A 12,927-nucleotide genomic window follows, 5' to 3' on the forward strand; every position below is an offset into this window, starting at 1 on the left:
ATAAAAATTTGAGCCGGGGACTTCTGGTTGAGTTGACCCAAGTTTGAAATGTGATTGAATTTTGAATATCATCCTTGAAAATGCTTGATCATTTTCACTAGAATATCCAATGTGATAATATAATCAAAATCTTGCATAATAAGTCTAATTTATTTGATGTCGAGCTAGCACATGCTAAGGGTTGGCCCCTAAAAATTTTATAAGTACGTCCTGTCTTCAACAACAATTCAACATTCAGGACATCGTTTCATTGAGAGTTGGCTAGATGCGAAGTGTAAAATGTCTGTTAAAGAGCAGCATGAAAACGAAATACTTCAGAATACTTCTTTCAAAGTATTTTTAGTCATCACACTCGCACAAAAACTGATTTAAAGGGATAGTTCACCTGAAAGAATTGCTCTTCCAAGCTTTATAATAGTAGTTATAATAGTAGTGAATGGCGGTCCTGATTATGAAGTTCAAAAAAGTGCATCCATCCATCATAAAAGTAATCCATATGTCTCCAGGGGAATCAAGGCGAGGCGATGGGTTTTTGTAAGGAAAAAAATATCAATTTTTTAAACTTTATAAACTAAAATAACTAGCTTCCAACAGACAGCCTACTCAAGTTGACTTATGCCAAAAGAGTAACCGCTGATGCGATGTAGGATGTAGGAGCTTTGACGCCTCTCGTGGTTCAGACAAATAAGGCTGGGCAACAAACTTAAGCTCCCCTTCTCTTATATTGAAATCCTTTGACATTTCTCTTTAAAGATTCTCACTTTAGACTTCTAATTTGTGGCTGGTGTTTTGTTTTGCTCTATCCTCTGCGCTTCCGCAAGAGTTACTTTCACTGTAAATTGATGTGTACGGCCGTCTGTCAGAAGCTAGTTATTTTAGTTTATAAAGTTTTAAATATGGATATTTTTCTTACAAAAACACATCGCTTCCCTTTAGAAGGCTTTTATTCACACCTAGGAGCTATGTGGAGTATTTTTATGATGAATGGATTCAATGTTTTGGGGCTTCAATATCTCGACCTCCGTTCACTGCCATTATACAGTAAAGCTTGGAAGAGCCAGGACATTTTTTAAATATAACTTTCATCTGGAAGAAGAATGTCATATTAACCTAGGATGGCTTGTGGGTGAGTAAATCATAGGGTCATTTTCAGTTTTGGGTGTACTATCCCTTTAAAACTTCTCAAAATTAATAAAAAATCACAAGGAAATAAAAAAAAAATGGTTTAATTTTTTTTTTTTTTTTTGCTACAATTAGAGTCTTTAACATTTTTCACCTGTATTCTTTCCTTTTAATATCTGGAATAGCTAGCACAGCTGAAGGTTGCGTTCCACTTTTACCCTTTACTGTACAGGAATATATTTGTTTACTCATTCAGATTTTTGTTTTGCTCTTGATGTAAAATGTTTATTATTATTATTATTATTATTATTTTTGTTGTTATTTTGTATATTATGTATGTATATTATTGTGGTTTATATACTGTGTTTGTGTGTATGTATGTATGTGTGTGTGTATAAAGTGGCATGAAAAAGTATGTGAACCGCTTGCAGAATCTGTGAAAATGGGAATAATTTTAACTAAATAAGAGGGATCATACAAAATGCATGTTATTTTTTATTTAGTACTGTCCTGAATAAGATATTTTACATAAAAAATGTTTATATATAGTCCACAAGACAAAAAAATAGCTGAACTTATTAAAATAACCCTGATAAAAAAAATTATGAACCATTGATTCTCAGTGCTGTGTGTCGTTGCCTGGATGATCCACAGCTGTTTTTTTGTTTCGTGATAGTTGTTCATGAGTCCCTTGTTTGTCCTGAGCAGTTAAACTGCCCAATGTTCTTCAGAAAAATCCTCCAGGTCCTGCACATTCTTCAGTTTTCCAGCCTCTTTTTCAAAGAAAACTTTTGAACAGGATGATGTCCACATTTTTCTTATTTTGTTTAAATATATATTTTTTCATTTAGTACTTCCCTTCAGAAGCAACAGAAGATACTTGCATGTTTCCCGGAAGACAAATTAAGTACAATTTACCTTGATTTTCAAATTCAATAGGTTTTCACCCCCCGGCTCTTAATGCATTGTGTTTCCTTCTGGAGCACTAGTGAATGTTTGAACCTTTTTTAGTAGTTGTGTTTGAGTCCCTCAGTGTGAAAAGATGGATCTTAAAATCATACAGTCATTGCTGGAGAGGGTTCAAATATGAAAAAGAGGCTGGAAAACTGAAGAATGTGCAGGACCTGGAGGATTTTTCTGAAGAACATTGGGCAGATTAACTGCTCAGGACAAACAAGGGACTCGTGAACAACCATCACAAAACAAAAAAAACAGCTGTGGATCATCCAGGGAACGACACACAGCACTGAGAATCATTGGTTCATAAACTTTTTATCAGGGTTATTTTAATAAATTCAGCTATTTTTTTGTCTTGTGGACTATATGTAAACATTTTTTATGTAAACTTAATTATTCAGGACAGTACTAAATAAAAAATAACATGCATTTTGTATGATCCCTCTTATTTAGTTAAAATTATTCCCATTTTCACAGATTCTGCAAGCGGTTCACATACTTTTTCATGCCACTGTGTATGTGTGTGTATACAGAACACAAACTGTTTCATTTTCATCACATGTACATAAGTATTCACAGCCTTTGCTCAATACTTTGTTGAAGCACCTTTGGCACCAATTACAGTCAAAGTCTTTTTTGAGTATGATGCTACAAGCGTGGTACACCTATTTTTGGGCAGTTTCTCCCATTCTGCTTTGCAGGACCTCTCAAGCTCCATCAGGTTGGATGGGGAGCGTTGGTGCACAGCCATTTTTAAGATCTCTCAAGAGATTCACTTTCACTCGGGTTCAAGTCTGGGCTCTGGCTGGGCCACTCAAGGACATTCAAAGAGTTGTACCGTAGCCACTCCTTTGTTATCTTGGCTCTGTGCTTAGGGTCGCTATCCTATTGGAAGATGAACCTTCGCCCCAGTCTGAGGTCCAGAGTACTCTGGAGCAGGTTTTCATCAAGGATGTCTCTGTACATTGCTGCGTTCATCTTTCCCTCTCCCAGTTCCTGCTGCTGATAAACATCCCCACGGCATGATCCTGCCACCACCATGCTTCACTGTAGGGATGGTTATTGGCCAGGTGATGAACGGTGCCTGGTTTCCCCCAGACATGACGCTTGCCATTCAGGCCAAAGAGTTCAATCTTTGTTTCATCAGACCAGAGAATTTCGTTTTCATGGTCTGAGAGTCCTTCAGGTGCCTTTTGGCAAAATCCAGATGGGTTGTCATGTGCTTTTTTTTGGCTCAATGGCTCAAACCATTCCTGAACCATTTTTGCTTTGTGGCATGGCACATTATCTTGCTGAAAGCCAGATAAATCACCCACCAGGGAAATCCTTATGCTTCCCCGTTTATATATATATATATATATATATATATATATATATATATATATATATATATATATATATATATATATATATATATATATATATATATATATATATATATATATATATATATATATATATATATATATATATATATATATATATATATGCACACACACATATATGCACACACACACAGTATATAAACAATAGTAATAAGCATTTTCACACCAAGAGAAAAACGAAAATCAGTTGAGTAAACAAATCCATTCCTGTACAGTAAAGGGTGAAAGAGGAACGCAACCTTCAGCTGTGCTAGCTAATCCAACTATCAAAAGGACAGAATGCAGGTGAAAAAAGTTTAACGCTCTAATTTTAACAATAAAAATTAAAAATGATACTGTTCTGTTTTATTTCCTTGTGTATTCATTTTGAGAAGTATTAAATCAGTTTTTGTATGAGTGAGATTACCGAAGATACTTTGAAAGAAGTATTCTAAAGTATTTAGTTTTTATGTTGTTGCTCTTCAACATAGACATATTTTACATTTCTCTTCTAGCCAACTCTCAATGAAACTGTCATGAACATTTGATCCCCGTTGAATTGTTGTTGAAGACTGTGTCGTTACCTGGATGATTCAGGCTGTTTTTTTTGTTTTTTTTTGGTGATGATTGTTCATGAGTCTCTTGTTAGTCCAGAGCAGTTCAACTGCCCATTGTTCTTCAGGGAAATCTGGCAAATTCTTAGTTTTTTCCAATATCTTTTTCATAGTTGAACTCTTTCCAGCAGTGACTGTATGATTTTGAGATCCATCTTTTCACACTGAGGACAACAGAGACTCATAGGCAACTATTACAAAAGGTTAAAACATGCTGTGATGCTCCAGACGGCAAAATTATGCATTAAGAGCCGGGGGTGGAAACTTTTTGAATTTGAAGATCAGGGTAAATTGTACTTATTTTTTCCTTCTGGGAAGCATGTAAGTATCTTCTGTAGCTTCTGAATGGCAGTACTAAATGAAAAAATATGATCTTTAAACAAATAAGAAAAAATTACACATCTTCATCCTGTTTAAAAGCGTAAACCCCCTGGTTCTAAATGCACTGTTTCTCCTTCTGGAGCATCAGTGAATGCTTCCACCTTTTGTAATAGCATCTTTTGCAAATTTCAACCATTTCCAGCAGTGACTGTTTGATGCACACATTTGTTTCCTTAACCTATTTATTACCCAGATTCCATGAGTTTTGCATACGTGGCTGGTGCATTGTGGGAAAGAAGCAGACGTGTCCATACTGCAAAGAAAAAGTTGACCTTAAAAGGATGTTTAGTAACCCGTATCCTTTATTGCCCTCAAGAACACAGGTCTGGTTTCACAGACAGAGCTTAGATTAAGCCAGGATTAGGCCTTAGTTCAATTAGGACATTTCAGTAGCTTTTATAAGCGTGCCTTAGAAAAAAACATTACTGTGTGCATCTTGGGACTAAACAATGGCACTGACATATTTGTCCTACACCTTGTGTTGTACTATACTTTGTTTTATATATATGAGTGATACTTTAAAGGTGCTGTATGTAATTTTTTGACTCTACTAAAGCATAAAAATACCATATGTTTAAAGATATAGTTCACATATTTGTTTCTCTGAAAAGCAATACTTTTTGTCCGCCAGTTATTCTATTTTGAAATGTGCGATTCCGCTGCCAATTTACCCATTAGGCCTTTATCACAGTACGTGTCGTCACATCCGGCTTTGATCAGTAGCGTAAAGGAATTTCCACCTGCATTGTCAATGGACAGGCGCCAGTTTTGAGAAAATTATTCTTGTTTAGTTGAACTTAACAATAAACGTCAATATTTAAAACTCTTTATTTAGACTTGCTTGATACCCTACCACGCATGTCATCTTTCTTTTTAATGTGTACATTAAACCATTGTCTGAGCGAGGCATCATCTGTGCTGCCGGTGTACTGATGGCATGAGATTAACAAGCAGCTCACAGCTCAAGTTTCTGCCAGAGGAATAATCTGACTGATTTAATTTGATTTGTAATGTTATTTTGTTTATTTTTGCATTATATTATCACCCATTATTGTCTACAGTATAATGCCATCCAATCATTGCACTCAAACACGGAGAATATGATTAGTTTACAATGATCAAACCAGTTATTTCTGAATAATCGTCTATGGGCTGGAAATATTCCCTTATTTAAACAACTTAAATTTAATGCTAGCATCGTAAAGTAGGTCCATGAATAAATGTGAACTTTGTTTAATACAATTAATAAGTTTGTACCATTAATTTAATCCATCGAAGGATTTAGACTTTAGTCGTAAGCTTTGTGTAATTAAAGCTTTTTAAAGTAATATGTTGTTTGTATTCTATTTTTGCAGTTCGGCATCCATCTTAAAAACTCCATGAACGGGAGTATATTAAAGCACTGATAAATCAAGTCATCAACTTACAGAGTGTAAATCTCCTCGCCTTCCATTATCAATTGCGCTCGCTCTTGTTTGCAAGTCCTAAATCTGGCAACCTGTGTGAGCATCAAGTCTGAGGAGGAGGGGCCTGGAGAAACAACCCTCTCCAATATATTAGAATTTGGACTGCAGTACCAATTTCAACTGCTAGCTGTCAATATTACATACTGCACCTTTAAGTAGACAGTTGTAAATGCTAATACATTTTTTGCATGTAAACATCCTTTAAGTCCTGTAATGCTTTGAGTAGAGCAGAACAAAACATTGGCTAACTTTCTTTTATGATACTATTACTCTGTCACAAGAGAAAACAGTAGTAATGGTTTGGGTTTCCCACTCTTTTCTCAAGATTCAGCTGATTATAAAGCAGACTTTATATAAGAAATGCCTACAAAAACAGTGACCCTTTTCAGTCCTTTGCTCTTTAGTGAAAAAGGGATACTTTCAGGATACTTTCTGTTTGAAAGTATCCCAGCCAACATTTGTATGGGTATGAAATGGGCTGCAAAATGTGCCCCATATAGGATTGTCCACGGGTTGCATAATGGCCCCATGTTAATTGCCCAGATGGATTTCATATAGGATGGCACTTGCCACTAGGTGGGACCCAACTGGGCAACATGCGCAAGACCCATCTCGGCCCCAGCTTTAGACACACCATAGCAGTTGCCTTAAACTATTAGTCATCTGGTTTTTGTGCCAAGGGTTTTATTGCAGCATAACATGTATAAAAAATTACTAATTGACATCTCAAGGATCACAAATCTTAAGGATATTTTCACTACAACTGAATTATTTCAGTTTAATTTTTTTTTGCGCAATTGTGGCAACAACCATTTTTTTGTCCTTCATAATTTAGCTAGCATTACATTATATATGGTCACACTCTTATTCGTGCAAATGCTTTTAAACAATTCACGCGCCACAAGACAAACGAGAATGCGCTGTCTGTGAATGTGTCTGTGTGACATGCACAATGCACAGAAAGACGCACGCCAGTATCAAGTTCTCTTACGTGCTTGAACAAACAATAACACCGAATTATGCCAAAATTCCAGTTTTGGCAAATATTCTCATAAGAGCAGTCTTAAATGAGTTAAATAACATCTTAAAGAACTTAGAGTTTTGAGAAAAGGAGATGAGTGTCAGATCTGTGTCATAGTCACAGCAGCCTAATAAAACAGTTGCTGTGATTTCTGTCATTAATGTTAATCAAAGAACAAAGGTAACAGAGAAACATTTTGATTTAATAAGGATTAATATATATTTAATTTATAATTTATGGAGTTAAGACAGTTTCTGCACAAGTAAATTACATTTATTATATTGGGTTTATGTGAAGATTTTTTTTTTTTTTTTTTTATCGATTGACGGCACTAGTTTTTAAACAAGTTCTAGTTCTAAACTGTTGTTACACTTCATTAGATGAGTCTTTTATATTTTCACCCAGAATTTGTGACATTTATGTGAGGTGACTGCAGAATAAGCTCAAAAAATTATTTATATCATAAAGAAATAAGACAAAATAATCAAAAATAGTCTGTAGTGCTAGTCGTGACTACAAAAAAATGAGTGTAGGGAGTTGTCAGGCAAATGTATGAATGCTAAAAAGAAACAGAATTTCAAAACTGCAGTGTGGATCTGACAAACTGCCTAAGCAACAACTTAGCAGCAGCCATGACTAACATCCACACAAAAGTGCTGTACATAAAATAGTCAAGTCAACTTTATTTATATAGCGCTTTTTACAATGCAGATTCACTTCACAGTGTTAAACAGGAAAATAATGCAACAGAATTTTATTCGGCCGTACAGCCACGTACGGCCGTACAGAGAAAATTACGTTTATTGAGGATGCTGTAGTGATTCAACAATTATTAAATTGCAATATTCAAAAAATCTGAGTCATCACACCGGAGACGGGTTTATTGAGGATGACATATTGATTAAACAATTATTAAATTGCAATATTCGAAAGATCTGAGTCATCACGCCAGAGATGGGTTTATTGAGGATGCCGTATTGATTAAACAATTATTAAAGTGTAATTTTCGAAAGATCGGAGTCGTCAGGCTGGAGACGGGTTTATTGAGAATGACATATCGATAAAACAATTATTAAATAGGAATATTCAAACGATCAGAGTCTTCACGTCGGAGGCGGGTTTATTGAGGATGCCGTGTCGATGAGGTAATTTCAGGGGGAGTCTAATTGACACGGTCTCTACAGACACTTCAGGGTCATGCGTTGGTTATGTCTGGGCGCAGGTCCACCATCTGATCTGGATACGGCCCGGATCCGGCTGACTGCAGTAAAATAAAACAGATAAAACAGAGAGACTAACATTAGCGTAGATGCCATTCTTCTGATGATGTAACGAGTACATCAGGTGTTATGGGAAGTGTTCCCGGTTCCGGCTGACCTAGTTAATGCAACCTAACAATCATTTAATTGAAAAGGTGTTTTATGTGTATGCCATAGTAAAGAGATGTGTTTTTAGTCTAGATTTAAACTGACAGTGTGTCTGCTTCCCGAACAATGCTAGGAAGACTGTTCCAGAGTTTAGGTGCTAAATAGGAAAAGGATCGACCGCCCGCAGTAGACGTGAAGGAGTATACGTGTTAAAAGCTTGCTCAAATACTGGGGAGCTAAACCATTTAGTGCTTTGTAAGTAATAAGCAAGATTTTAAAATGTATGCAATGTTTAATAGGGAGCCAGTGCAGTGTTGACAGAACTGGGCTAATATGGTCATACTTCCTGGTTCTAGTAAGAACTCGAGCTGCTGCGTTTTGGACCAGTTGGAGTTTGTTTATTAGGCGAGCAGGGCAACCACCCAGTAGAGCATTACAATAATCTAGCCTTGAGGTCATGAACGCATGAACTAACTGTTCAGCATTTTGCATTGAGAGTATGTGCCGTAATTTAGATATATTTTTAATATGGTAGAATGCAGTTTTACAGATGCTAGAAACGTGGCTTTCAAATGAAAGATTGGTATCAAAGAGCACACCAAGTTTTCACTGACGACGAGGAATAGCATAAAAATAGCATAAAACTCTAACAGTACAGTACAGGACTAACACTCCCCACCACAGGGGCAAGCATACTGTAGTTATGAATGGATTGGATTTGAATGGATCATTGTGGTCTTTCTTTTTTCCCCCCACTATTGCTGAGGTCCTGAGGAATTTTTATGGCAGTCACAGACCAGGACATTAGGGATTAGTCTCTAGGTGGGTGAGGGGCAGAAACTGCATGTGGACCAATAAGAAATCCTGTCCTTTCTGGCCTTGGTACCAGAGGTCTTCCTCTTGCCCTCCAAGAGGTGTCTTGCTGTTGTCCTAGCATCTTTATCTGATGGCGTTGGACAGTTTGTTTGTGTTAGTCCACCAAGATCCAATCAAAATGTAGCAAACCTTTGTCCACTGTTATGGGCAGAGAGGGGCCCGGCCATAAAATGGGCCCTGGAATGTGCTGTCCACTACACTGTGAAGGCTTGGCTTAAGGAATTGGTGATCTTGACAAGCTCCATGTGGTTGTAGTTCTGGCTTGAATCATGTGGCAGGAATCTTCTCAGAATCATGATTATTATTAAAAAATAATATCAGTTCAATTGTGTTGGATGTGAGGCTGTCTGTAATGCCTTTGAGCCAGACGTCCACATCTTCCCCTTGGGTAGTGTTAGTTGTATGCAACATGTCGCACGCTGGGAAGAAGAGACAGATCTGTGTGCGCTATAAGCCTATATTTGGTGGAACAGCTAAGTGTCATTTCAGTGTAAACCAACAATGAAGTGTGGTTATGACTAAGTGTTGGTCTCAGTGTAGACAGGAAGGCTAGTGATGTGAAGACTTTGTCGCTCAACTGAGTGGAAAGAGAGGTTAAAAAAAATGGAAATAAACCTATAAAAAATGTTAATGGGAGAATTTTTTTTCCCAATAAATATTTTCTGTCAATTAAAAGCTGTTTTCAAAAAAGTAAACAATATTATTGTTTATGTTTGAGAGGAAAAGAATACAATAATAATGCTGATATCTCTTTTCTCAGTCTGACATTATGTAGAATTATGCAATGAAATGAAGTCTGTCTAGCATTGTTTTGGAATGATCTGATGCGTTTTGATATGTAAAGGCAGTCTCTGTGGTCAGTGTTGAATACTGCTTTGTCAGTTTGAACGAGTCATTGCAGTCTGATTCGCTCTCAGTTCCTACCAAGAAAACATAAAAGCGAACAATTGACTTATCAAACAACATTATTGTATTTATTTCCAAACATTCTATTCAATAACAATGCTTGTTTCAATATTAAATAAAGTCAGTTAAATCATTTATGAATGAACCACTTGTTTTAAAATCTTTTTAAACTACAAAAAGTATAACGGTCTGTGTGTTGACAGGGCAAATGTTACTGAAAAGTAACAAAATCCCAAAACTGGAGTGTGTACCTTGCAAACTGCCTAAGCAACAGTATAAAATAATAATAATAATAATAATAATAATAATGATAATAAAAAAGGAAAAACAACCAGAGCCAGAAACACATTTTTTATTTTTTTTGCACAAAACTTTCTGGGCAAGAGTCACTCATCAGTCAGCCTTTTTTTCTGATCGGCTTTTGGTAACCTTGTCTAATAGCTAATAATAAATGCTGAAATGTGATTGGCTGATGGAAGCCATGTTTTTTTGATACACAACTGTCATTATTGCATCTCATGATTTGTTGTGTTAAAGTGCCAAAAAATGTCCAAACCCTGTTGCTTCTGTCTTCAGATTGAGCAGTTACATAAATGTCAAATTTTGTGAATTTTTTTAACAATTTAGGTAAAAGCTGATGTGATATCAACTGCTTTTGACAAATGATTGACATCTTACTGAAACTATAAGAGATGTCTGTCAACCAGGTTATTATTTCACTGATTTTATTTCAATCAGGCGAATAGCCTAGAACCAGTTATGTCTATGTATTTATTTGATAAGTAGCTGTCTGTGTGGAATAATGTATATTCGGTAGGTCATTACTGTTTCACGTCAGGATCTGTTAGGTTTCATCTTATTTAATGTGCAAATAAACCCATTTTGTTGCACCTTAACTCTGTCCTCCAGATGGGAGAGACCCCATGTCATGTACGGACAGCTGCTGGACTGGCTGCGCTACCTTGTGGCCTGGCAGCCTGTTATCATTGGTCTGGTACAAGGCATCAACTACATCCTGGGTTTGGAGTAACAACAGCACCCAGTGTGGAAGGACTAGCATACTTGACTCAACTGCAGCAAATAAATGTCTTTGGTTTCACGGAGACAGGGACTTTTCCCCCCAATTACTGTCTCTGTGTTTTGCTGTGCTAATGTGTCATCAAATGAAAATCTACTAGCAGTCTGATGTTGGATGTTTTTGTTGACATTTTTTGTTTGATGTTTATGGACTACTTGAAGTTTGGATCTTTTGAAATTTGTGTAAACAAACCATGTGAACATTGGGTTTTATAAAAAAAATGAATAAAATTGCTGTAAATATGTGCTCACCATAAACACACTCTGGGCCATGTGCAAGCGTTCTTTTACTGGTTTGAGCTAAGTAATTATGGAATGATTTAAAACTTCACTTTTAATTTGACACACATTTTGATTAAATAGGCCACTCTTGTGAATTGAGTTTAAAGTGTTTAAAATGACAAGAAATCATAATCCTAAAGTAATAGTGATAAGCAATGCACATGTCCTGATTAAGAAGATGATTAGCAGACCGACACTACCAGATTCATTCGGTGGTCAAGCGGTCCTTTGCCCAGTTTGAGTAGGTCTGCAACAGGTATGCTGTTGGTGGTGTCGTGTGCAGACAGAAAGTAATGATGAACCCTTCTTTATTTTCTTCTAAACATTATTAAAAACTATTGTCGAATTTGAAGGAAACTGAAATATTTGTATGTTTCATTTTTAAATGTCATGTCAGATTTGTTGATGTATTATTTTTGAAAAATCCAAAAATAAATATCGTCTGTTTCCACTGAAAATATTTAAACATCCTAAAATATGTTTACTTTATAAGCAGAATGCCTAAAACAAATAAGCTAATTTGCCAATGGAAATGAATGAAAATAATATGCTTCCCTATTAGATTTTTTTTTTACATGACAAGGAAAGTATAACAATTTAGCAGTGTAATGTGTTGGCACAGATGGCATTTACAATCCGTATTATCGTGTACTGTTGATCTTTGCCGGTATGCACAATTTCCCACTGATTGGGCTTGATAAAGGGAATTATCTTTTGTGAGGATGCAAAATCTGTGTGATTTGTACTGTGTGTGCACTTTTAGGATGAAATCTACACAAAGTTTTATACATGAGAATATTTTGTAAAAGAGAAAAAAACAACGTTAATACATTGAGTAATGTATTTAATGTACTTATCTATACGGAAATGTAATTTATGTAAGAATCTGAAATATCCATAGATGAAATACATCCTCGTATAAAGTAAAAACATATACAGGTGCTGGTCATATAATTAGAATATCATCAAAAAGTTGATTTATTTCACTAATTCCATTCCAAAAGTGAAACTTGTATATTATATTCATTCATTACACACAGACTGATATATTTCAAATGTTTATTTCTTTTAATTTTGATGATTATAACTGACAACTAAGGAAAATCCCAAATTCAGTATCTCTCTTCTGCTCAGCAAGGCTGCATTTATTTGATTCAAAATACAGTAAAAACAGTAATATTGTGAAATAATTTTATAATGTAAAACAGCAGTTTTCTATGTGAATATATAGTAAAGTGTAATTTATTCCTGTGATCAAAGCTGAATTTATCATCATTACTCCAGTCTTCAGTGTCACATGACCCTTCACTAATCATTCTAATGATGATTTGATGCTCAACAAACATTTATGATTATCAGTGTTGAAAACAGTTGTGTACAACGTTTTTAGGATTTTTTTGAAAGCTTTCTATTTCAGAGAAATGCTGTTCTTTTTAACCTTCTATTCATCAAAGAATCCTGGGGAAAAGTGAGCATATTCAGCATAAGATACTA

The 12,927-nt window shown here is 35.6% G+C and overlaps 1 protein-coding gene across 3 annotated transcripts in view; it reads left to right on the forward strand.

Annotated features, from left to right (window-relative positions):
- The window catches only part of rnf121 (ring finger protein 121), an 89,100-nt gene extending 76,411 nt beyond the window's left edge, over window positions 1–12,689 (forward strand). For 2 of the 3 annotated variants that reach the window (XM_079835674.1, XM_079835675.1), the window contains 2 exons: window positions 4,632–4,733; window positions 10,984–12,159. In XM_079835674.1, coding sequence (XP_079691800.1) covers window positions 4,632–4,733; window positions 10,984–11,104 — 223 coding nt within the window. In that variant the 3' untranslated portion in view covers window positions 11,105–12,159. Of the gene's footprint in view, window positions 1–4,631; window positions 4,734–10,983 lie in introns of all 3 variants that reach the window. The other variant, XM_079835673.1, reaches the window with a different exon arrangement.
- The last annotated feature ends 238 nt before the right edge of the window (window positions 12,690–12,927 follow it).

Source organism: Gobio gobio (genome assembly GCF_949357685.1).
Source record: "Gobio gobio genome assembly, chromosome: 14".
In the NCBI taxonomy this organism is placed as follows: domain Eukaryota; kingdom Metazoa; phylum Chordata; class Actinopteri; order Cypriniformes; family Gobionidae; genus Gobio; species Gobio gobio.